The sequence below is a fragment of the Bombina bombina genome, chromosome 1 (assembly GCF_027579735.1).
Source record: "Bombina bombina isolate aBomBom1 chromosome 1, aBomBom1.pri, whole genome shotgun sequence".
In the NCBI taxonomy this organism is placed as follows: Eukaryota; Metazoa; Chordata; class Amphibia; order Anura; family Bombinatoridae; genus Bombina; species Bombina bombina.
Window position 1 is genome coordinate 613,086,433 of NC_069499.1, and position 24,619 is coordinate 613,111,051.

The window sequence follows — 24,619 nt, forward strand, 5'->3', positions numbered from 1 at the left end:
ACCTGGGAGGAGAGGAAACGGTGGAAATACATAGGCCAGATTGAAGGACCAGGGCACTGCTAGTGCATCTATCAGTACCGCCTGGGGATCCCGGGACCTGGACCCGTAACAAGGAAGTTTGGCGTTCTGACGGGACACCATCAGATCCAATTCTGGTGTGCCCCATAGCTGAGTCAGCTGGGCAAATACCTCCGAATGGAGCTCCCACTCCCCCGGATGAAAAGTCTGACGACTTAGGAAATCCTCCTCCCAGTTCTCTACCCCTGGGATATGGATTGCTGAGAGATGGCAAGAGTGATCCTCCGCCCATCGGATTATTTTGGTTACCTCCATCATCGCTAGAGAACTCAGTGTTCCTCCTTGATGATTGATATAGGCTACAGTCGTGATGTTGTCCGACTGAAATCTGATGAATTTGGCCGCAGCTAGCTGAGGCCACGCCTGAAGCGCATTGAATATCGCTCTCAGTTCTAGAATCTTTATTGGGAGGAGAGTTTCCTCCCGAGACCATAAGCCATGTGCTTTCAGGGAGTTCCAGACTGCACCCCAGCCTAGCAGGCTGGCATCTGTCGTTACTATGAGCCACTCTGGCTTGCGGAAACACATTCCCTGAGACAGGTGGTCCTGAGACAACCACCAGAGAAGAGAATCTCTGGTCTCCTGGTCCAGATGTAGTTGAGGAGATAAATCTGCATAATCCCCATTCCACTGTTTGAGCATGAATAGTTGCAGTGGTCTGAGGTGTAGGCGGGCAAAAGGAACTATGTCCATTGCCGCTACCATGAGTCCGATTACCTCCATACACTGAGCCACTGAAGGCCGAGGAATGGAATGAAGAGCTCGGCAAGTGGTTAAGAGCTTTGATTTTCTGACCTCCGTCAGAAATATTTTAATTTCTACCGAGTCTATCAGAGTCCCTAGGAAGGAAACTCTTGTGAGAGGGAAGAGAGAACTCTTTTTTATGTTCACCTTCCACCCGTGAGATCTCAGAAAAGCCAACATGATGTCCGTGTGAGACTTGGCTAGCTGGAAAGTCGACGCCTGAATTAAGATGTCGTCTAGATAAGGCGCCACTGCTATGCCCCGCGATCTTAGAACCGCCAAAAGGGACCCTAGCACCTTTGTGAAAATTCTGGGAGCCGTGGCCAACCCGAAGGGAAGGGCCACAAACTAGTAATGCCTGTCCAGAAAGGCGAATCTGTGGAATTGATTATAATCTCTGTGAATAGGGATGTGTAGATACGCATCCTTTAAGTCCACGGTAGTCATATATTGACCCTCCTGGATCAAAGGTGGAATAGTCCGAATAGTCTCCATCTTGAATGATGGTACTTTGAGGAATTTGTTTAGAATTTTGAGATCCAAGATTGGTCTGAAAGTTCCCTCTTCTTTGGGAACCACAAACAGGTTTGAGTAAAATATAAAGAAGCAGAGAAGGCGCCACATAGCATAATTCCGTATAGTGTATCAAGATATAAATTGTAGCTCAAATGCACTCACGTGTAGAAAAGCACCAAGATGTGGTGCTGACTGGGCAAACCGGAACCTCAGAGTTGTCCGGTAAACTCTCCTCTCAAGCAAAGACTCCCAGAAGCCAAAATGGTGTTCACCAAAGAGGCTATGTTGTCAGGAAAGGCACTGTTCCACCTCCAGCCATTTGGGAGTTACTCCAAACAAGAGTATCCAAAGAGAAGCAAAGTAGCAAGTTTGTATATATTAAAAGTGTTTATTTAAACACATTAAAAACACAGCAACGCGTTTCTCAGTATCATGTACTGTTTCCTCGGGCTGAATAAAACTATACAACATTTGCTACTTAATATACTCTATACTAGCCAATGGTAATAGCTATTTAACAAACACGCCCTAGTTTCTCTTAATTGGTCACATGATTAACAGATGTTTGCAAACCACATTCATGTCAAGTTAGATCCGATATAACATATATCATGTAACCACATCCATCTTGCAAACAATATCACATCATATCACATGTAGCAACATCCTTTTTGCACATTTGTCTACAACTAATATATAGCATGAAACAAAACAAGCTTTAAAATTATCATAGCAGTTAGAAAACCAGTTAACAAACCACATCAACACTAACATTCAGTTGGATACCCCTATTGTTATATTGATCAATATCGTACATGTTCAATTGCTCAATTTTAGTTTTAATCTAAATAAATTGAGCCCTGCAGTATCACTCTCCTTGGTGATTGCATATTCATAAACACTGCATGTCTCGATTCCAGATGTAACCACACTATCGAGATTTATTTATATTAATTCGAAAGTATCTTTCAAGTGATTTTGTTGTGCAAAAGATCGAAAATATATATATGGCAGTTGTACGTTATTGTATGATAACTTAAACAAACTTTAGTTACTTACTAGCGTGTCTAACTTTCATGGGTATATACCATTAGCTGTTTCCTACTGGTATTGCCAGGATGACGTCTCAGATGGGTGTGTGCCGTTGGTAATCTCCTATTGGGGTTACTAGGAATGACGTATCTGGTAACTATGGGAGGTTCAAGTATGACATATAGTGTCTCTATTCGGATGAATCAGAGTTAGCACCCTAACCCGCTATAATCAAAGTATTCAGTGATTGCGTGAATAAAGTGGGTGTTGAATTTTCAGAACCAATGAAAAACCCTATCTTTATTGTTTTGTTTTGTATCGGGCATATACTTCAATATTATATTTGTACCATGTGTCATAGGTTAGCTACTTTATTCGCTTATTAATTTTACTACCCTATTCATGTATATCAAATTTGGTATCCATTGGTGTAAACAAATTTGTGAAAGAACGAAAATAAAAACATCACTAAAATAATATGTATATTATTAATCCTCTTCTATAGTGCGGTGTGATTAAGTGTCTAAGTGTGAGATTTAATGCATATAATTTTATATGTTTCAGTTATTTCATAAGATTAATTTCTTTAAAAAATTAAATTAAATTCTATTATTATAATACATAGAGACGTGATAACACAATTGGTGAAATTAAAATAAAATTTAGAATAAAATATGGAGTGCTCCGTGTCAGTGATTTATTATGTGTTTAATTATGCCTGAAAATTATACACACCATTATGTGTTCAAATATTCATGGACAAATATGTCCCTGAACGTTTGGCACGACTTATATACACCAAGTCATGCCTATTTTAATGGTGAAGTGCTCTATTTCAATAATTTATGAAGTGTTTAGTGTGTGTCAAAAGCTACCAAATCCAATTGGTAAATCCAGAAGGTCTCACGTTGGCGTAGTCTATTATACCTGTTGTATAGACTTGAAGGGGCAATATATTCTATCAACATGAAGGTTTGAGTAAAACCCTAGCCCTTGTTCTGCTTTTGGAACTGGGCGGATCACTCCCATGGTATATAGGTCTTCTACACAGCGTAAGAACGCCTCTCTTTGTCTGGTTTGCAGACAATTGAGAAATGTGAAATCTCCCCCTTGGGGTGGGGAGTCTTTGAAGTCCAGAAGATATCCCTGGGACACAATTTCTAAAGCCCAGGAATCGTGAACATCTCTTGCCCAAGCCTGAGCGAAGAGAGAGTCTGCCCCTACTAGATCCGGTCCCGGATCGGGGGCTACCCCTTCATGCTGTCTTAGAGGCAGCTGCAGGCTTCTTGGCCTGTTTACCCTTGTTCCAAGCCTGGTTAGGTCTCCAGACTGACTTGGATTGTGCAAAATTCCCCTCTTGCTTTGCAGCAGGGGAAGCTGAACCACCCTTGAAGTTCCGAAAGGAACGAAAATTATTTTGTTTGGTCCTAATTGGCCTTTCCCTCCAGTGATGTCTGAAATAATCTCTTTCAGTTCAGGCCCGAATAGGGTCTTTCCTTTGAAAGGGATGTTCAAAAGTTTAGATTTTGATGACACATCAGCAGACCAGGACTTAAGCCATAACGCCCTGCGTGCTAAAATGGCAAAACCTGAATTCTTTGCCGCTAATTTAGCCAGTTGGAAAGCGGCATCTGTAATGAAAGACTTAGCCAACTTAAGGGCCTTAATTCTATCCATAATATCCTCTAATTGAGTCTCCATCTGAAGAGCCTCTTCTAGAGCCTCGAACCAGAAAGCAGCTGCAGTAGTTACAGGAATAATGCACGCAATAGGTTGGAGAAGAAAACCTTGATGAACAAAAATTTTCTTCAAGAGACCCTCTAATTTTTTATCCATAGGATCTTTGAAAGCACAACTGTCTTCAATAGGTATAGTTGTACGCTTAGCAAGAGTAGAAATAGCTCCCTCCACCTTAGGAACCGTCTGCCACGAGTCCCGCATGGTGTCAGATATGGGAAACATTTTCTTAAAGACAGGAGGGGGAGCGAACGGTATACCAGGTCTATCCCACTCCTTAGTAACAATATTCGCAATCCTCTTAGGGACTGGAAAAACATCAGTGTAAACAGGAACCTCTAAGTATTTGTCCATTTTACACAATTTCTCTGGGACCACTATAGGGTCACAATCATCTAGAGTCGCTAATACCTCCCTGAGCAACAAGCGGAGGTGTTCAAGCTTAAATTTAAAGGCCGTCATATCAGAATCTGTCTGAGGGAGCGTCTTTCCTGAATCAGAAATCTCTCCCTCAGATAACAAATCCCTTACCCCTACTTCAGAACATTGTGAGGGTATATCGGATACGGCTACTAAAGCGTCTGACGGCTCAGCATTTGTTCTTAACCCAGAGCTGTCACGCTTTCCATGTAAACCAGGCAGTTTAGATAAAACCTCTGTGAGGGTTGTATTCATAACTGTGGACATGTCTTGTAAAGTAAATTAATTCAACGCACTAGAGGTACTTGGCGTCACTTGTGCGGGCGTTACTGGTTGTGACACTTGGGGAGAGCTAGATGGCAAACCCTCATTTCCTTCTGTCTGAGAATCATCTATTGCTATATTTTTAAGTGCTAAAATATGCTCTTTATAATTTATAGACATATCAGTGCAAGTGGGACACATTCTAAGAGGTGGTTCCACAATGGCTTCTAAACACATTGAACAAGGATTTTCCTTGATGTCAGACATGTTAAACAGGCTAGTAATGAAACAAGCAAGCTTGGAAAACACTTTAATCAAAGCAAATAATACTTAGAAAAAAACGGTACTGTGCCTTTAAGAGAAAAAAAGATGCACAAACTCTGCAAAACAGTGTAAAAAAGCAGTAAACTTTACAAAATTTTTACAGTAGTATCATAAAGCCTTAGTAAGTTTGCACAGCCAGACAAATAAGTGATTAACCCCTTAATGTAAAAACCGGATTGACAAAACGTCAAAAACCGGTAAAAAAAACGTTCAGCACCTTGCCACAGCTCTACTGTGACGCCTACCTGCCCTTTAGGATAGATTTGTGGGGGAAAAAACTTCTTTTAGGCCCTCAAACACAGCAGGACCCTCTGGAGAAGCAGCTGGATGTCTCTGAGTAAAAGAAAATGCGCAACTGAGGCGTGAAAATAGGCCCCTCCCACCTCACTCGATGTTAGTGGGGCCTAAAAGAAACACACCAAAGTGTTTCTAAACTAGCCATGTGGGTTAATAACCCTTAAATAAGCCACAATGACCCCTTAAAGTCCCTCAAAAAACGTTATGTTTTCAATAAAAAAAACTTTTTTTCCTATCAGTGTCACCAGTAACAAATGAGCCCTTTATGCAAGCTGGGATTCCTACTAAGTGTCTGAATACAGCTTACCCTTCCCTCATGGGGATATTGCCAGCCTTTTCTAGAATTATCACAGTCTATCTAGAAAAAAATTGACTGAACATACCTCAATGCAGCTTAGCATGCAAACCGTTCCCCCAACTGAAGTTTTCCTGTACTCTTCAGCCCTTGTGAGAACAGCAGTGGATCTTAGTTACAAAGTGCTAAGATCATCATCCTCCTTGCAGAAATCTTCATCCCTTTTCTGCCAGAGTGTGAATAGTACACACCGGTACCATTTAAAATAAACTTTTGCTTGAGAAAATAAAAGCTAACATTTTTGTCACCACACTCACTTTACCCTTCCTAGTACTTAGAGTAGGCAAAGAGAATGACTGGGGGGTGGAGCTAAGGGAGGAGCTATATAGACAGCTCTGCTGTGGGTGCTCTCTTTGCCACTTCCTGTAAGGAAGGAGAATATCCCACAAGTATGGATGAATCCGTGGACTCGACACATCTTACAAGAGAAATAAGGTTAACGAAGACGCAGGAAATGACTAGACTTGCGTCACTATAGGCGCAACGTCGCGCCAAGAATGACAATAAAAAATTTGAAAGAACCGGAACCCCAGGTAAGAAAAAAATTATTTGAATAAACTTCCTAAAAACATAAATTTCCATACTGAAACTGTTAGACTGCAAAAGCGAAATATACATAGACCTGACTCATGGCAAATATAAGCAAACACATATATCTAAATCTTTACAATATAATATAAAGCTCCAAACATAGCTGAGAGTGTCTTAAAAATATGATACATAATTACCAGAAGACACCCATCCACATATAGCAGACAGCCAAACCAGTACTGAAAAATATCAGCAGAGTTAATGGTATAGGAGTAAAACGATCTGAAAAGAGAGGCAGGGGATGAATCCCTGCGACCGATTACAGAGAGCCTTTGAATAGATTTCCCATAGGTGAAACCATGAAATCAACAGGCAATACTCCCTTCACATCCCTCTGACAAACACTGTACTCTGAGAGGAATTGGGCTTCAGAATGCTTAGAAGCGCCTATCATAGAAGAAATCAAGCACAACTTGCTTCACCATCTCCATAGGAGGCAAAGTTTGTAAAACTAAAAAATTAGGGAAAGATGCAGCTAGGCATCAGTCTGCAAAGTTTGTAAAACTAAGGTATGAGTGTGGTAGGAGGTGTATTTATAGGCATTTTGAGGTTTGGGAAACTTTGCCCACTCCTGGTAGGAATGTATATCCCATACGTCACTAGCTCAAAGACTCTTGCCACTTACATGAAAGAAATTCTAAATCCCCCCTAACAGTAAAACCCCCCCACCCACCAAACCTCTCAAAATAAAAAATAAAATAAACTACCCATTGCCCCTAAAAGGGGCATTTGTATGGACATTGCTTTCAGCTTTTACTGCCCTTAAAAGCGCAATCAGCTCTTTTTCAAGCCCCAAAAAAAATCTAATCTACAAAAAACAAAAATTAAAATAAAATAGCCTAAACCTAAGCCCCAAATAGGTACTCACTGTTTCTGAAGTCCGGCGGAGGTGGTCTTCTTCCAGACGGATCCATCATCTTCTATCTTCATTCGGAGTGAAGGCGGAGCAGAGGTGCGGAGCTGTATTCCCGATGCCTGGATCCTCAGTGGCAGTCCTCAACGGCGGCGGTCCTCGGCAGCATGGAGGCTCCACTTCATCCGATGTCCGTCGTAGACTGAAGATTGAAAGCAAGGTACCGCAATCAATTTGGGGTACCTTGTATTCCTATTGGCTGAAATTTTGAAATCAGCCAATAGGATTAGAGCTACCAATAAGATTTCATTAGCTCTCATCCTAGTGGCTTATTTTAAAATATCAGCCAATAGGAATGCAAGATACCCCAATAAATATGGGTACCTTGCATTCAATCTTCAGTGTGCGGCGGACGATCACATGAAGAGGAGCCTCCACACCGCCGCCGAGGATCGCCACATCTGGGAAGACCGCTCCACGCTGCCTTCACTCCGGATGAAGATAGAAGATGATGGACCCGCCTGGAAGAAGACCTCCGCTGAACTTCAGGAACCGTGAGTACCTATTTGGGGGGGGGGGGGGTTTGAACCGTGAGTACCTATTTGGGGGGGGGGTTTAAGATTAGGGATTTGGGCGCAGTTAAAGAGCTGAATGCCCTTTTAAGGGCAATGCCCATACAAATGTCCCTTTTTAGTGTTAGGTTTTTTAATTGGGGGGTTTGGCAGGTGGGGGGGTGGGGGGTTACTGTTGGGGGGGGATTTGGTTTATTTTTAATGCAAAAGAGCTGATTTCTTTAGGACAATGCCCTACAAAAAGCCCTAGGGGGTGTTTTTATTTTTGGGGGGCTTTTTTATTTTCATAGGGATTAGGTTTATTGTTTTTATTTTGGATAATGTGGTTTATTATTTTGTGTAATGTTAGACTTTTATTTTCTGTAATTTTAGATTAGTTTAAACTTAGTTTTCTTTATTTTTAAAGTAATGTTAGGTTTTTTATTTTAAATTGTAATTTAGGATTATTTTAATTTATGTAATGGGATTAATTTAGGGGGTGTTAGGTTAGGGGGCTTAGTGATTAGTTATTTGTGTTATGGGGTTTGGCGGTTTAGGGGTTAATAGATGTATTAGGTAGTTTGCGATGTCAGGGTTGGCGGATTTAGGGTTTAATAATATTTTTATGTAGCTGGTTGTTTGTTTTTAATGCTTTTTGCAGGCGGTTAGGGTTTTTTTTTAATGCTTAGTGCGGGCGGTTAGTTCATTATTTTTTTTAAGTTTTTTATTGAGGAATGAAAATTACATGAACATACATCATGCGGGTACAAATGAACAAAATTTAAGACATTAAAAAAGCATGACATAATGAATGTACAAAAAAACAACATTAGTATTTGATGTTATATAACAAAAGTTAGGTGTACATTGAAAGACCTAATTTTTTGGTTTTATAAACTTGGTAAAAAACAATTTCCACTTAATGAAAGGAAGTGGCCACTTTTGGGTCGCTGACTACCAAGTAAAAATTGGGCGAGGAATGTAAGGGAAATGGCACTGCAGGGCCACTTTTGGACCCAGGTTATGAAATTAACATTAAAAGTACAGCCAAGTGGTAACCTTTACTTAACTTATGGTAACTTTATGGGTCTGAACTGTCAAGGAGCGTACAAAGTAATATTTGGCAGCTTAGAATCTCTTAAATAGTCTTAATACATACGTAATTGAGCACACTACGACAAACTTGTCAGTTGGTTAGGGCACAGGAATCTTATATAAAAAGAGTTACCCACCCTGAATCTGTGAACCGGTTAGGCTATATTGTTAACTATGTAAAGTTATCAGTGTAATCCCTTAAATCCAGACATGCCTTTATTATCTCATCCACGAGATATAAATTACAGACTATGTAGAAGTGGTTATAGGGGCGTTATGTAAGGACTTATGGCTAGGGTCTAATGTTTTCAGGCGGCTAAAACACAGTGAAATTGGGTAGTTAAGTGCATTGCCTGCTTTAAAACTAACCATTATAATTGACAGTAGTAAGAATAAGTTAAGCAACAAGAGTTTATGCTAGATCAGAGCACGGAATATAAGCAGTCTTAAGCACACTGATGACAGATGTCTGACATAAGACATGCATACATTTCTTGATGAGGTTAAGATAAATACTGTCACGTCCCAATAAATAATGTCCCTCCAACTTTAGGCTTCAGTCCCGCAATTAGGGTTAAGTCAAATGGGAAGTAAAGCTAGTTGTAAGCGTATCATCTAAGGGGTATTAATAATTATAAACATAGGGTAGAATCAGCCTAGGGTGTCATAAGGGTAGTTCAACAAAGTCCTTTAATTTTAAGTTAAAAGGGTACAAAATGGGAATTACCAGCTATCAATCAGAGATGTAATGTCCTACAGTCCTCATGGGCTAACTTCCACTAGCCTATGCCAGATCGTATGGGGTGTATAGCACCTCGGATGTCCTGAGAGCCAAAAGTGTTCTTGACCACTCTCCATAAGCCTCTATAAAGTGCACGACTCGCGTATCTCCAGAGACCTATCCAGTAGACTTGTCCGCGGCAAAATTTTTTGTTTCAGTTCGTTTTGGATCGATTCGAATTCGGATACATTTGAATGCATTCGTTTCGGATTCATTCGGATTGTGTTAGGTGGGATGTGCTGTGTATTAGACTAGTATTATGTACTGTAATATTAGGTGTAACCCATAGCAGAGTGATATAACCTAATATACAGTACAATACTAGTGTAATTGTGATTAATTGTGATTATTCCATGGCCATCCGAATGTTACGAATAAATCCGAACTAATTCGTATTTATTCGTTAGATTCGGTGCTATGGTAATTCGGAAATTCGAATCAATCCAAATCTACGAATTTGACAAATTCGTCCGAATTTAAATTCGGAACGAAACAAAACGCACATGCCTACTATCCAGCCCCCACAATGGCCCCATTGGAACAATGCCTGCAGACCGAACACTGCCAACTTGTCTCCGTGTCTGTTCCGGGCCTTCAACTTTGGAGATGTCCTCCAGGTAGGGCTTGTGTTGTTGACTCCTTTAGCAATTAGCCAATGTCGCTGAATACCTTGTGCGACCCTGCAAGACACTCTCATTCTGATTGACAGGGACAGAGGCATCTGAGGTGGCGGAGCGACACCATCTTGCGCAGAGATATTCCCCCCATGTGCTGTCTCCTTCTCTGCGGATAACTCTCTGTACAGTTTAGGATTACCTCCTTTTGTGAGACGTGGCTGCTGGTCCAAGTAGGTGTTTGTAATCAGTGGGGGGTTTTGCAGTATAAGGAATTCTCCTAATTCAGAGGCATCTGCCTCCTCACTTTTCAGGAAGACGGGATCTGCCTCCGGCCTGGCTGTTAGTAAGCAACATGCGGCAGTTACCTCTAGGTCTCCATTGATGACCATTAGGATAGCTGCGTCAGGTTCCATATTGCTGTAGTTGTCAGTGTCTACACACTGCATACCCGGCTTACAAGATACCAGGGAGGGGGGGGGGGTGTTGAGAACCTCTCACTCAGGTGACTGCCTTAGGCCTTAACTCTCCGGATCAGTTATTAAGGGTGATAGTCCCAATTTTGTAATATCATTCAATTCAGCTAAATAAGCAGAGCTTAGTTATCAGGGTGAAGTAGATGGATGATCCTCATAGACATCAATAAAAGGCAAATTATTAATGCTTCACTCAGAACAACTGATATTGCGACCATTCAAGGTGCTGCCCAGAGACACGCCCGGTTAGTTCATTTTTTTTAATACTTTTGGGCGGTTAGTTTTTGGGGTTTTTTATGCTTATTGAGGGCGGTTAGGTTTTTTTTTTTTGTAATGCTCCATTTGCCTTCGCTGCATCCAGGTGGATTCCGAAAATGGCAAGGTGGTGAAAGAATCCACCTTCAAGCAGCTTTCCCAACTTCTTCTCCACCTCTTAGGTGGATAATTTAAACCTCCCCGTTCTTGTCTCACTGGGGAGATTGACAGCGGGATTGCACGCGAGTGCAAAAAAAGCGCTTGTGTGCAATGTTGAGTTCTAAAGATTCTTTCACCACCCTGCCATTTTCGGAATCCACCTGGATGCATGTGCAGCCAACATTCCTTTGAGGATGCGTGCGCTACTGGTGACACAGACGGATGCGTTACAAACACAATTATAGTATAGATAAGTCTATTAATGTTAAAGGGAAATAAAACCTAAAATTTTTATTTTAGAATTTAAATAGAGCATGCAATTTTAAACAACTACCAGTTTAAGCGTGCACATGCCTGGAGCACTATATGGCAGCAGTTTTGCAAGAATGTTATCTATTTACAAGAGCACTAGATGACAGCACTATTTCCTGCCCTGTAGTGCTCCAGACACCTAGCTAGGTATTTCTTCAACAAAGAACAACATGGGAACAAAGCAAATTTGATATAATAGAAAAAACATAATTTATGCTTACCTGATAAATTTATTTCTCTTGTAGTGTATCCAGTCCACGGATCATCCATTACTTATGGAATATATTCTCCTTCCCAACAGGAAGCTGCAAGAGTCCACCCACAGCAAAGCTGCTATATAGCTCCTCCCCTAACTGCCATATTCAGTCATTCGACCGAAAACATGCAGAGAAAGGAAAAACCATAGGGTGCAGTGGTGACTGTAGTTCAAATGAAAAAATTACCTGCCTTAAAGTGACAGGGCGGGCCGTGGACTGGATACACTACAAGAGAAATAAATTTATCAGGTAAGCATAAATTATGTTTTCTCTTGTTAAGTGTATCCAGTCCACGGATCATCCATTACTTATGGAATACCAATACCAAAGCTAAAGTACACGGATGATGGGAGGGACAAGGCAGGTACTTAAACGGAAGTTACCACTGCCTGTAAAAAACCCTTTCTCCCAAAAATAGCCTCCGAAGAAGCAAGGTATCAAATTTGTTAAATTTGTAAAGTATGAAGCGCAGACCAAGACTCCGTCTTGTAAATCTGTTCAACAGAAGCCACATTTAAAAAAGGCCCAAGTGAAAACCACAGCTCTAGTAGAATGAGCTGTAATCCCTTCAGGAGGCTGCTGTCCAGCAGTTTCATAAGCTAAATGAATTATGCTTTTTAACCAAAAAGACAGAGAGGCTGCTGAAGTCTTTTGACCTCTCCTCTGTCCAGAATAGACAACAAACAAGGTGGACGTTTGATGAAAACTGTAGTAGCTTGTAAGTAAAACTTTAAAGCACAAACCACGTCCAATATTGTGTAATAGACGTTCCTTCTTTGAGGAAGGATTAGGATACAAGCATGGAACAACTATCTCTTGAGTGATGTACTTGTTAGATACCACCTTAGGAAAAAACCCAGGTTGGTACGCAGGACTACCTTATCCGTACGAAGGACCAGATAAGGAGAATCACATTGTAACACAGATAACTTGGAGACTCTACGAGTCGAGGAATTAGCTACCCAAAAGGAACTTTCCAAGATAAAGATTGATATCTATGGAACAAAAAAGGTTCAAATGGAACTTCTTGAAGAACCTTAAGAATCAGGTTTAAGCTCCATGGCGGAGCAACAGTTTTAAACACAGGCTTGGATCTAACCAAAGCCTGACCAAATGCCTGAACGTCTAGAATACCTGCCAGACGCTTGTGCAAAAAAATAGACAGAGTAAAAATCTGTCCCCTTTTAAGGAATTAGCTGACAACCCTTTTCTCAAAAACATCTTGGAGAAACAGCCACCGAAGGGCGCGGATGGGATGAAAAAAACACGGCAGAAATTTAGAAACTTTGACAACCTGGACTCCGTCAGGTAAATTTTCATTTCTACAGAATCTATCAGAGTCCCTAGGAGGGAAACCCTTGAGATTGGGGATAGAGAACTCTTTCCTTGTTCACTTTCCACCCATGTGATCTCAGAAATGCCAGTACTACGCCCGTATGAGACTGGGCAATTTGGATGTTTGACGCCTGTATCAGGATGTCGTCTAAATATGGGGCCACTTCTATGCCCCGCGGTCTAAGGACCGCCAAAGCGACCCCAGAACCTCCATAAAGATTCTTGGGGCTGTAGATATCCCAAAGGAAAGAGCTACAAACTGGTAATGCCTGTCTAGAAAGGCAAACCTGAAAAACGATGGTGATCTTTATGCATCACAATGTGAGGATAAGCATCCTTCAAATCCATTGTAGTCCTCTATTGACTCTCCTGGATCATAGTTAAGATGGTACGAATAGTTTCCATCTTAAATGACGGAATTCTGAGGAATTTGTTTAAGATCTTTAGATCCAAAATAGGTCTGAAGGTTCCCTCTCCTTGGGAACCACAAACAGATTTGAGTAAAAACTCTGTCCCTGTTCCTCTCTTGGAACTGGATGGATCTTGTACACAATGTAAGAATGCCTCCTTCTTTATCTGGTTTGCAGATAATTGTGAAAGGCGAAATCTCCCCTTTTTTTGGGGGGGAATCTTTGAAATCCAGAAGATATCTCTGGGATATAAATTCCAATGCCTAGGGATCCTGGGCATCTCTTGCCCACGCCTGGGCAAAGAATGAAAGTCTGCCCCCTATAGGATCCGTTACCGGATAGGGGTCCGTTCCTTCATGCTGCCTTAGAGGCAGCAGCAGGCTCCTTGGCCTGCTTATCTTTGTTCCAGGTCCGATTGTCTCCAGACCGCCTTGGACTGAGCAAAAATTGTTTTGCCTTAGAGGAAGAGGATGCCACACCTGCCCTGAAGTTTTTAAAAGGTACGAAAATTAGACTTTTTTTTTTTTTTTTGCCCTTGATTTAGACCTATCCTGAGGAAGGGCATGACCTTTTCCTCCAGTGATATAAGCAATAATCTCCTTCAAACCAGGCCCGAATAGGGTCTGCCCCTTGAAGGGAAGTTAAGTAGCTTATTTATTAAAGTCACGACAGCTGACCATGATATAAGCCATAGCGCTCTGCGCGCCAGTACAGTAAAAAACAGAATTCTTAGCCGTTAGTCTAGTCAAATGAACAAGGCATCAGAAAAAAAAGGAATTGGCTAGCATAAGCTTGTCAAATATATTCATCCAATGGAGTCGCTTAACTGTAAAGCCTCATCAAGAGACTCAACCCAGAACGCCGCAGCAGCAGTGACAGAAGCAATGTATGCAAGGGGCTGCAGGATAAAACCCTGTTGAATAAACATTTTTTATCCATTGGATCTAAAAAGCACAACTGTCCTCGTCAGAGGTAGTGGTACGCTTAGCTAGAGTAGAAACTCTTCTCTCCACCTTAGGAACTGTCTGCCAGAAGTCCCGTGTGGTGGTAACTATTAGAAAACATTCTTCTAAAAAATAGGAGGGGAAGAGAACGGCACACCTGGTCTATCCCATTCCTTATTAAAAAAAATTTTAGTAAACCTCTTTAGGTATTGGAAAAACATCAGTACACACCGGCACTGCATATTATTTATCCAGTCTACACAATTTCTCTGGCCCTGCGATTGTACACATTCATTCAGAGCAGCCAAAACCTCCCTGAGCAACAAGTGGAGGTTCTCAAGCATAAATTTTAAATGTAGAAATATCAGAATCAGGTTAAATCATCTTCCCTGAGTCAAAAAAAAAAATCACCCACAGACTAAGCATATTGTGAGGTAGTATCATACATGGTTCTTAAAGCGTCTGTATGCTCTGTATCTACCCCCAGAGCTAACTGCTTTCCTTTAATTTCAGGTAGTCTGACTAATACTGCTGCCAGAATATTATTCACCACCTTTGCCATGTCTTGTAAAATAAACGCTATGGGCGCCCTTGATGTACTTGGCGCCATTTGAGCGTGAGTCCCTGAAGCGGGAGTCGAAGGGTCTGACACGTGGGGAGAGTTAGTCGGCATAACTTTCCCCTCGACAGAATCCCCTGGTAAAGAAACGCTATGGGTGCCCTTGATGTACTTGGCGCCATTTGAGCGTGAGTCCCTAAAGCGGGAGTCAAAAGGTCTGACACGTGGGGAGAGTTAGTCGGCATAACTACCCCCACGACAGAATCCTCTGGTGATAATGTTTTTAAAGACAAAAAATGATCTTTATTGTTTAACATGAAATCAGTACATCTGGTACACATTCTAAGATGGGGTTCCACCATGGCTTTAAAACATAATGAACACAGAGCTTCCTCTATGTCAGACATGTTAGAACAGACTAATAATGAGACTAGTAAGCTTGGAAAACACTTTAAATCAAGTTAACAAGCAAATATATAAAACGTTACTGTGCCTTTAAGAGAAACAAATTTTGCCAAAATTTGAAATAACAGTGAAAAAAGGCAGTTAAACTAACAAAATTTTTACAGTGTATGTAACAAGTTAGCAGAGCATTGCACCCACTTGCAAATGGATGATTAACCCCTTAATACAAAAAACAGATTAACAAAACGAAAAATATGTTTTAAACAGTCATAACAGCTCCTACTTTTGAAGCCCTTTTGAGCCCTTCAGAGATGTCCTATAGCATGCAGGGGACTGCTGAGGGAAGCTGAATGTCACTGTTTGTAATTTTAACTACACCAACTGTAACTTTTATACTATAACAGTGGAAAGCCTCAGGAAACTGTTTCTATGCAAAATTTAAGCCAGCCATGTGGAAAAAACTTAGGCCCCAATAAGTTTTATCACCAAACATATGTTAAAAAACGATTAAACATGCCAGCAAACGTTTTAAAACACATTTTTACAAGAGTATGTATCTCTATTAATAAGCCTGATACCAGTCGCTATCGCTGCATTTAAGGCTTTACTTACATTACTTCGGTATCAGCAGTATTTTCTTAGTCAATTCCATTCCTAAAAAAATATTTTACTGCACATTCCTTATCTGCAGGAAAACCTGCACGCCATTCCCCCTCTGAAGTACCTCACTCCTCAGAATGTGTGAGAACAGCAAATGGATCTTAGTTACGTCTGCTAAGATCATAGAAAAACGCAGGCAGATTCTTCTTCCAAATACTGCCTGAGATAAACAGCACACTCCAGTGCCATTAAAAAATAACAAACTTTTGATTGAAGAATAAACTAAGTAGAAAGCACCACAGACTCTCACAACCTCCTATCTATGTTGAGGCTTGCAAGAGAATGAATGAATATGGCAGTTAGGGGAGGAGCTATATAGCAGCTTTGCTGTGGGTGGACTCTTGCAGCTTCCTGTTGGGAAGGAGAATATATTCCATAAGTAATGGATGATCCGTGGACTGGATACACTTAACAAGAGAAAGAAGTACAATGGAAACTTTATCACAAAATAATTTGTGGGGGTTTCCTATCCCTTTAATAATTAATACTTTTTCATTTAGCAGTTAACCCGCACAATGAAGAAGATTGTCTCACAATAACTAGAGCAGGCGTTTTTTTTAAAGATAAATGTGTTGCAGCAAAATGATGTTAGCTGACATGGTCCGGTCTAGCAGCTAAGAAGTTGAAGAGCACATGTTAAGTCATTACCCCTTGTCTGGCCTTATCCTCACTGTACTGGGTAGCCACCTCACTGAACCGCACTCCTGCCTTCAGCTTCTCCATGGCTTCCATAACCTTCCCATGCTTCTCACAAAGGATGTGCCTCACCTAAGAGGGGGAGACAAAGCAGGATCAGTTAAAGGGAAAATCTAAACATTACTAGCAGGCATATGGAAGAGCACTATTTAAACAAACATTTTTGTATTTAAACATGTTTTGCTACAAATGTTAATTTGAATCTAACATGTAATGCAAGTCTGTGCACAACTAAACCCTAGGAACTGATACCTTTTTAATACTTTGTATGTCCACTTTTATTTTTGATGACAGACTCAATCCTCCTCGGCATGGAGGATACCGCTCTTTGCTGGGGGGGTTGTGTTGCTCTACCTTTATCTTTAAAATACCCTAAAGATGTTTTATTTAATTCAAGTCAGGTGACATACTTGGCAAGGTCATAGATTTCATGTTTTCCGCAGTGTGCTATGGATCATTATCATGCTGAATATTCCTCTTCTGACCAGCTTCTGGAGACTGGGAGTCATCTTGTCAGTCAGTATTTTAGTATATCCACAGGCATTCTTGGTGCCATCTATAAATGTCATCTCCCCAACATGTTTTGCACTCATGCAGCTGCATATAATCACACCCCCACCTCCATGATTCACTGCTGGGACTATGAATTCACTGTGGTAGCCCTGGACAGGTTCACACCAAACATGCTGGACTCTATCTGAGCCGAAACAAATTTATCTTGGTCCCATCTGACTAAATGTGCTTCCAATATTCATCGGGCTTCTTTTCATGTTCTTTAGCAAAGTTTAATTTTGCAGTTTTGTGCAGAAGAGCAAGCATTTTTGTTTTCTTGTACTTTATGAAATGACCTTCACACTTGTCTGAGCTGCTACAGAAGCTCAGATTTCCATCGATAACCCCTGAGCCAAGTCTGAAGCACTCGTCCGTCTGTTTTTCAACGCTAGATTGTGCAAGCAGCGCACTGTCCGAGGCATAATTTTAAGAGGACGGCTACTGCATCTCTGATTAGTGGTATTATGGCTCGTTATATACCTTTATTCCCGATTAATGCTGCAACTGTGTTTCGACTGATTTTTAGTTGGTCACCGATCTTCCTGTATCCTTTTCCATCTTTGTGAAGTCTCACAATCAGATTTTTCAATTCATCAGGCAACTCTTTTTCCATGTGGATCCATGATGCAGGCATGCAGATAGACACAGCCCATACTTTTTAAAATTGGGAAAGTTCTGGTGTTCAAAGGTAATTTTTAAATCATGTTCATGCAATTAGGCCAATTGGAAATCACAGTTGTACTTAATTTTGTTTCAATGATCTAACTTGTGTGTCAGTGATCACAGGTGTATTCACTTTCGTTGCATTGTGTTTATTCTTTGGGGCCTGTATTTTCAATATAGGCTTTCTAAATTATTTGTTTTTGATTGCTCATAAGAGGAAATACTCTACTTATCAACTTAAAAACAATGCAGTTATTGAGAGGTGATACAATTTTGAATCGTTTGGGGGTATATGCACTTCAGTTGTATACATATAGTGGAAATGTCAATATTGCAGTATTATCTATAAAAGTTATGTAACCAAATATTCAGCAGAACTTAACAGGAAATAATCCTCCCCGTGGGGGTGAGAGAAAGAACCCAGTCCATTTGAAAGGGTGTTCCTGTACCAGCTTTTAATACAATGGCCACTTAACAGTTGCTTGCCCGGGTACTCCGTCCCTTTAACAATAAAAATTATTTAACTAAAATATTTTTAACCTCTTAGATACGCATGTCGAGGCATTCTCGTCATGCACATATCTTGTGCAGTGCAGATGGTGAACAGAGGTTTATCATCCAGGGGGGTCCCCTTTGTAATCTAGATCCTGGGGACCCCCACACTGAAAATGGAGAATGCAGTCCTTTTCCCCATCGCTGTCTCTGTCTTGCAGACTATATGATGTCACCAACTGACCTGTATCACAAGGGGCGGGGCTATCTACCAAAGCAGGCACTGTGAGACAGCTAGCCAGGGGGCTGGTGAAGAGGGCTTAGTATGCCGCATCTCATCCCCCAGGCAACTTAAAAGGTTGATTATCTAGAGGGGAAGGGGGTTCTAATAGAGCACATATCCCCCCTCTAGTTTGGGCTAGAGTTACATTTGACCCCTGATTTGGGGCCTGCCCTTTCAAAGGAGGGGTCATGTGCCCCAGGTGAATACCTGCAACAGCATTTTAAATGCAATTTAACTTCAGGGGGCTCGAATGGAGCCCCTGGAGGGGTGGCTACTATAACGCCCCTAATATCCCTGTGTGTGGATATGAGATCCCTCACATGAAAAAGAGAGAATTCTCTTTCAAAATAGGGGTTTCATCCCCCTCATAAAACACAACCCCCCCCTTTCCAGAATGGGGTCTCATACCCCTGTCATTAGTAGGTGATTGCCATTTTTATGCCAATCACTTACATAATATATTTATTGTATGTGGGACAGTGGCTGCAAAGGTGCTGCTATCACCTCAAAGACAGCAAATAACACACATACTCACAATACCCCTCACATGAAAGAGGAGAATGCCCATCATTAAATAAGTGGTCTCATACAACTAGAAATAGCAATCACTGTATACTTGGTGCATTATACAGTCATCCGAGCTATAAAAGGGACCCTTGCAACAAACAAATATGCACTACAACACGGCAAATGTTTTTTAAAGAGGCAATGCCACTCTTTCAAAGAAGGGGTCACATGCCCAGGTGGTTATCAGATGACCACTGTTTTAACAATGATCACCTGTATCCAGGGTTTGGGGTATACCCTATGTTGCCCCCCAAAATACATATGAAATATTGACACCCCTTATTTGAAAGCAGCAAACATGGTCTATCAAATGACCTGATTCTCACAATAATGACAAATACTTTTAATCTTTGGTTCTATTTTTGGGGCTCTGATGCTTTTTATTACCACCCCTCACTATAACATATACGAGGTTTCATGATTCAAATAAGGGGTATCCTGTCCTTCATGTGAAGTGATTGCTATAGTAAGACTGATAACCTAGCAGTAACTGTTGTTGATGTTAGTGCTCATAGAACAATGTCTGAACTAATTAAAAAAACAAAACAAAAGTAAGAATCAAAATAAATGGGAGAACTGAGAAAATGTAAAATCTGGATGATTTAAAAAAATTAATGAGTTTTTTATTTATACACAAAGTAAAAAAAGCAGAAATAAAAAAATCAACCTAGAAGACTGCAATATACTATTGCATGTGGCTCCACTTTAATGGTATCTAAGACAATATTGTCCTTGGTGGTTTATATCACCATCTCAGTCCACAAGGAAACACACAATTATTGCTGACATAACAAATATATCTTACATCATTTATACAGAACATAAATATTTATGATTACATCATCCATCTATATCTATACATAGCAAAAGAAGAAAAAAAAGACACAGAAAGAAGTTTTGTCATAGTTTCACCCTATCTTGGAAATGCTAAAACTAAACAAGTTTCTCTCTCCCCTCACATTTCTCTATCTTGATAGCCCATATAACTGTCCCAGACAATTCTCTGAAATGAATTTTAATACAGCTTTAGATTTATGAAAAGGGGCGATACATTTTCTTTGTACATCTACTTGATAAGTGTTTATATGTTTGAGCCATTTTTTCAGATATATTCTAAGAATTCTTTTTTGTCGATAATGTTATATCGTATTGTTCAATAATTGCCTGTGCCTGTAGTGTTCTAAACATTTTTGGATAGATGATTCTGTGTCTGCCTTCCAACACCTAAAAATCATTTGTCTACCACATAATATTGCAGTGTTAATAAAGGATTCAGAATTGAACTTAGTAAATCCCTCTCTTAAAGCGACTGTAAATTTGAGCATAATCGCATAATTCATAATTTAAAAAATGAATGAGACTTTCATTCATCAAATGTGTAGTATATACTTATCTTCTGAGATTTTTACCTTGTAATACTATAAGGATAAGCGCCGTTCCTCCGCCATATTCATCAATTGATTGACAGATGACGAATCTGCAATCCACTAATGGTTGTTTCCCCCCGGGGCATTCACCCCCTTTGCACAAACGTCACGACCCAGAGGGGGGGTTTAACTATTAGTGGAATACAGATTTGTCATCCGTCAGTCAATTGATGAATATGGCGGGGGAATGGCGCTTATCCTTATAGCATTACAAGGTAAAAATCTCAGAAGGTATATACTACACATTTGATGATTGAAAGTCTCATTCATTTTTTTAAATTCTATCCTATGACTTGAGCGACTATGAACAAGTTTACATTCACTTTAAGAAGAATGTTTTATTTAAATTTTTAGCTTATCTTTCTAAAAAAAAAATAACCAAAAAATATTCCCCCCCCCCAGAACATTTGTATTTTAGAGCAACCCCATTACATATGTATTAAATTAGCATTACTGGATCTATATCTCGGGAAGCTCAACACGGACCGACCATTCCATTTATTTATTACAGCTGGGAGGGTCATATAAAATCTATTCATTTTATAAAATTAAACCTGTTTCAGGCTCTCAAAATATTTTCATGAATAGTTACTATCTTCTTTACATTGTGCTACTGTTTATAAACCCTCTTGCCCATTCCATAAAAGTGTTTTTATTTATACCTTCTTTAAATGAGGAATTACCCGTAATTGACATATAATTGAATTTAGAGATCTCACCAAAATATATATATATATATATATATATATATATATATATATATATATATATATATATATATATATATATACACATGGAAGGGAACTGCACTCCAAGACCGGATCAGGTACACATCCTGTGACTCAGCAACATCCAGCCCTGGGTGCTAAATAGCACTCCAAAAAAGCTGTGATGTAAACAGAGCCACAGGCAGTCCGGACTGGGGTTAACTGCCTGTGGCTCTGTTGACATCACAGCTTTTTTGGAGTGCTATTTAGCACCCAGGGCTGGATGTTGCCGAGTCACAGGATGTGTACCTGATCCGGTCTTGGAGTGCAGTTCCCTTCCATGTTTTGTATTTTCTATGGGTGATTACAGCCACCTGTGCACCCCTTCTTTGTTCTCAGTTTGTTTGGCTTTGTGAGCTCGCATGATGGTGTGGCTGTGTTAGGGACTCAGGCAATGGAAAGGACCTTGACGTGGTGCCTGAGCTTTCCCATTTGGCCAGATGCGGTGACTAACCTTTCCAGTTGTGATTTTATCTTAGCTGTGAGCTAGCTGGTGAGTGCTGGGTGTTTTGGGTGTTTCTAGGTGTTATATATATATATATATATATATATACACATACACACACAGCAGGTATTGGCAGGTGCACTCTCACTAACACTTTAGTTCCAAATGCCAGGGTGCTAGAATATGGTGTAGAATATGGAAATCAGGAGACAGCACTCACTGGTCTTGACAATACTGGATTTATTCAGTGACGTTTCGGGGAATACACCCATTCATCAGACCAGAGTACATAGAATGAAGCAAACATTTATACTGTTCCATGGCTGCAGTGTGATTTCTACTTATAGTCGTTCCGCTATCTTGTCTACCTGCCTGTATGATGGGGATAGTATGCCCTGTATATGTATATATTGCTTGCTCAGTATAAGCCTGTAATGAAACGTTTAATCTAAGCATTGGTCCTGTTAACTGCTGCCCATCGGTTACATAAGGTCTATCTATGCTGAATACTTTTTTCTATTGATATTCTGTTTGATCTTTAATTGTATCTACCGTTTGCATTATGATTCCCACTTGCTCTGTATATGTACATGGTTGCAATGTTCACTTATTTAGTATATTGTGGTATATTTTGTTTTTTTAATTCACTTGTTTTTTAATTCATTTGTATGGGGTTTGTTGACACTTGGTGGTCTTATGGAACAGTATAAATGTTTGCTTCATTCTATGTATATATATATATATTTTTATTTATTTTTTATTTTTTTTCTTAATTTGTTTAAAGCAATATGCGTCCTCCCCTGTTTCCAGATAAAAACATTGAATAACTTAGCTAAAATGATTTGAATCTCTTTTTAGGTATTAAAGGGACAGTCTAGGCCAAAATAAACTTTCATGATTCAGATAGAGCATGTAATTTTAAACAATTTTCCAATTTACTTTTATCACCAATTTTGCTTTGTTCTCTTGGTATTCTTAGTTGAAAGCTTAACCTAGGAGGTTCATATGCTAATTTCTTAGACCTTGAAGCCCACCTCTTTCAGATTGAATTTTAACAGTTGTTCACCACTAGAGGGTGTTAGTTCACGTATTTCATATAGATAACACTGTGCTCGTGCACGAGAAGCTATCTGGGAGCAGTCACTGATTGGCTAGACTGCAAGTCTGTTAAAAGAACTGAAAAAAGGGGCAGTTTGCAGAGGCTTAGATACAAGATAATCACAGAGGTTAAAAGTATATTATTATAACTGTGTTAGTTATGCGAAACTGGGAAATGGGTAATAAAGGGATTATCCATCGTTTAAAACAATAAAAATTCTGGTGTAGACTGTCCCTTTAATACCAGGATATTTTGCATGAAATATAATAATTTAGGGCCTATATTCTATTTCTGGCAGTTAGAAATAGAGGGAGTTTTGGCCAATTATCTAAATCTAGTTTTATTTTATCTATTAACAATGAAAAAAATATTCTATACCAATCATTTGGGTTTATAGAGATTTTAATCCCTAAATAAGTTAAATGATTTTGTACTTCCTTAAACAGAATATAAAAGTCTTTCCATTTTCTTTTGATTATCCATAGTAACTCATATTTTATATAATTTACTTTATATCCCGAAAAAGAGCCTGGGCCATTTTCATATATAAAGGGTATTCTTTTTTGCATCTTGTATAAAAAATAAAAAAAAGAAGCAGATGATCTGCATTTAAGGATATCTTAATGTGTCTTCCACTCAACCAGGATACCATCTAATTCCTTTAGCAAGAATATTGCCAATGTTTAATGTCAAAATTGATCATCAGAGGTGAGAGGGGGCAACCCTGTCTCGTCCCTCTAGCCAACACCATTTTTGATTAAAGAGTCCCATTAAAGGGACAGTCTTGTCAAAATTAAACTTTCATGATTCAGATAGGGCATGCAATTTTAAACAACTTTCTATTTTACTTTTATCATCAAATTTGCTTTGTTCTCTTGGTATTCTTTTTTGAAAGCTTAACCTAGGTAGGCTCATATGCTAATTTCTAAGCCATTGAAGGCTGTCTCATCTTAGTTAATTTTGACAGTTTTTCACAGTTAGTGTTAGTTCATGTGTGCCATATAGATAGCATTGTGCTCACTCCTGTGGAGTTTTTTTTATGAGTCAGCACTGACTGGCTAAAATGCAATTCTGTCAAAAGAACAAAAATAAGGGGGCAGCCTGCAGAGGCTTAGATACATTGTAATCACAAAGGTAAAAAGTGTATTAACAGTGTTGGTCATGCAAAACTGGGGAAGCGGCCTTCAAGGGCTTAGAAATTGAAGCTACCTAGGTTTAGTTTTCAACAAAGAGTAAGCGAACAAAGCAAATTTAATGATAAAAGTAAATTGGAAAGGTGTTTAAAATTGCATGTCTTATCTGAATCAAGAAAGTTTAGTTTTGACTAAACTGTCCCTTTAAGTTTATCACTTCCCTGTTAGAAAGATGGGTTTCTTGTATGCAAACAAAGAGAGAAGCGCTCTACCAGGAACGAACAGCTCAGTAGCTTGTTCTGTGGCGAGTTACCACCTAGGAGCAGTCTCTTTTAGTCCAGTTGTGCTTTTCACAGAGGAAAACTTTCCTAAAGCATATCAGTCTGATACCGCCAAGTAAGGACAGTCCAGCCCCAAAATACCAGGCAATTCTCCTCTGAACAAGGAACATGACAACCCCAGACGATCGTT

At 39.8% G+C, this 24,619-nt stretch overlaps 1 protein-coding gene across 1 annotated transcript in view; it reads right to left on the reverse strand.

Annotated features, from left to right (window-relative positions):
• The window catches only part of PIN4 (peptidylprolyl cis/trans isomerase, NIMA-interacting 4), a 90,806-nt gene that overhangs the window by 29,268 nt on the left and 36,919 nt on the right, over positions 1–24,619 (reverse strand). The window contains exon 3 of the mRNA XM_053698991.1: positions 16,673–16,792. Within this exon, the coding sequence (XP_053554966.1) occupies positions 16,673–16,792 (120 nt within the window). The remainder of the gene's footprint in view (positions 1–16,672; positions 16,793–24,619) is intronic.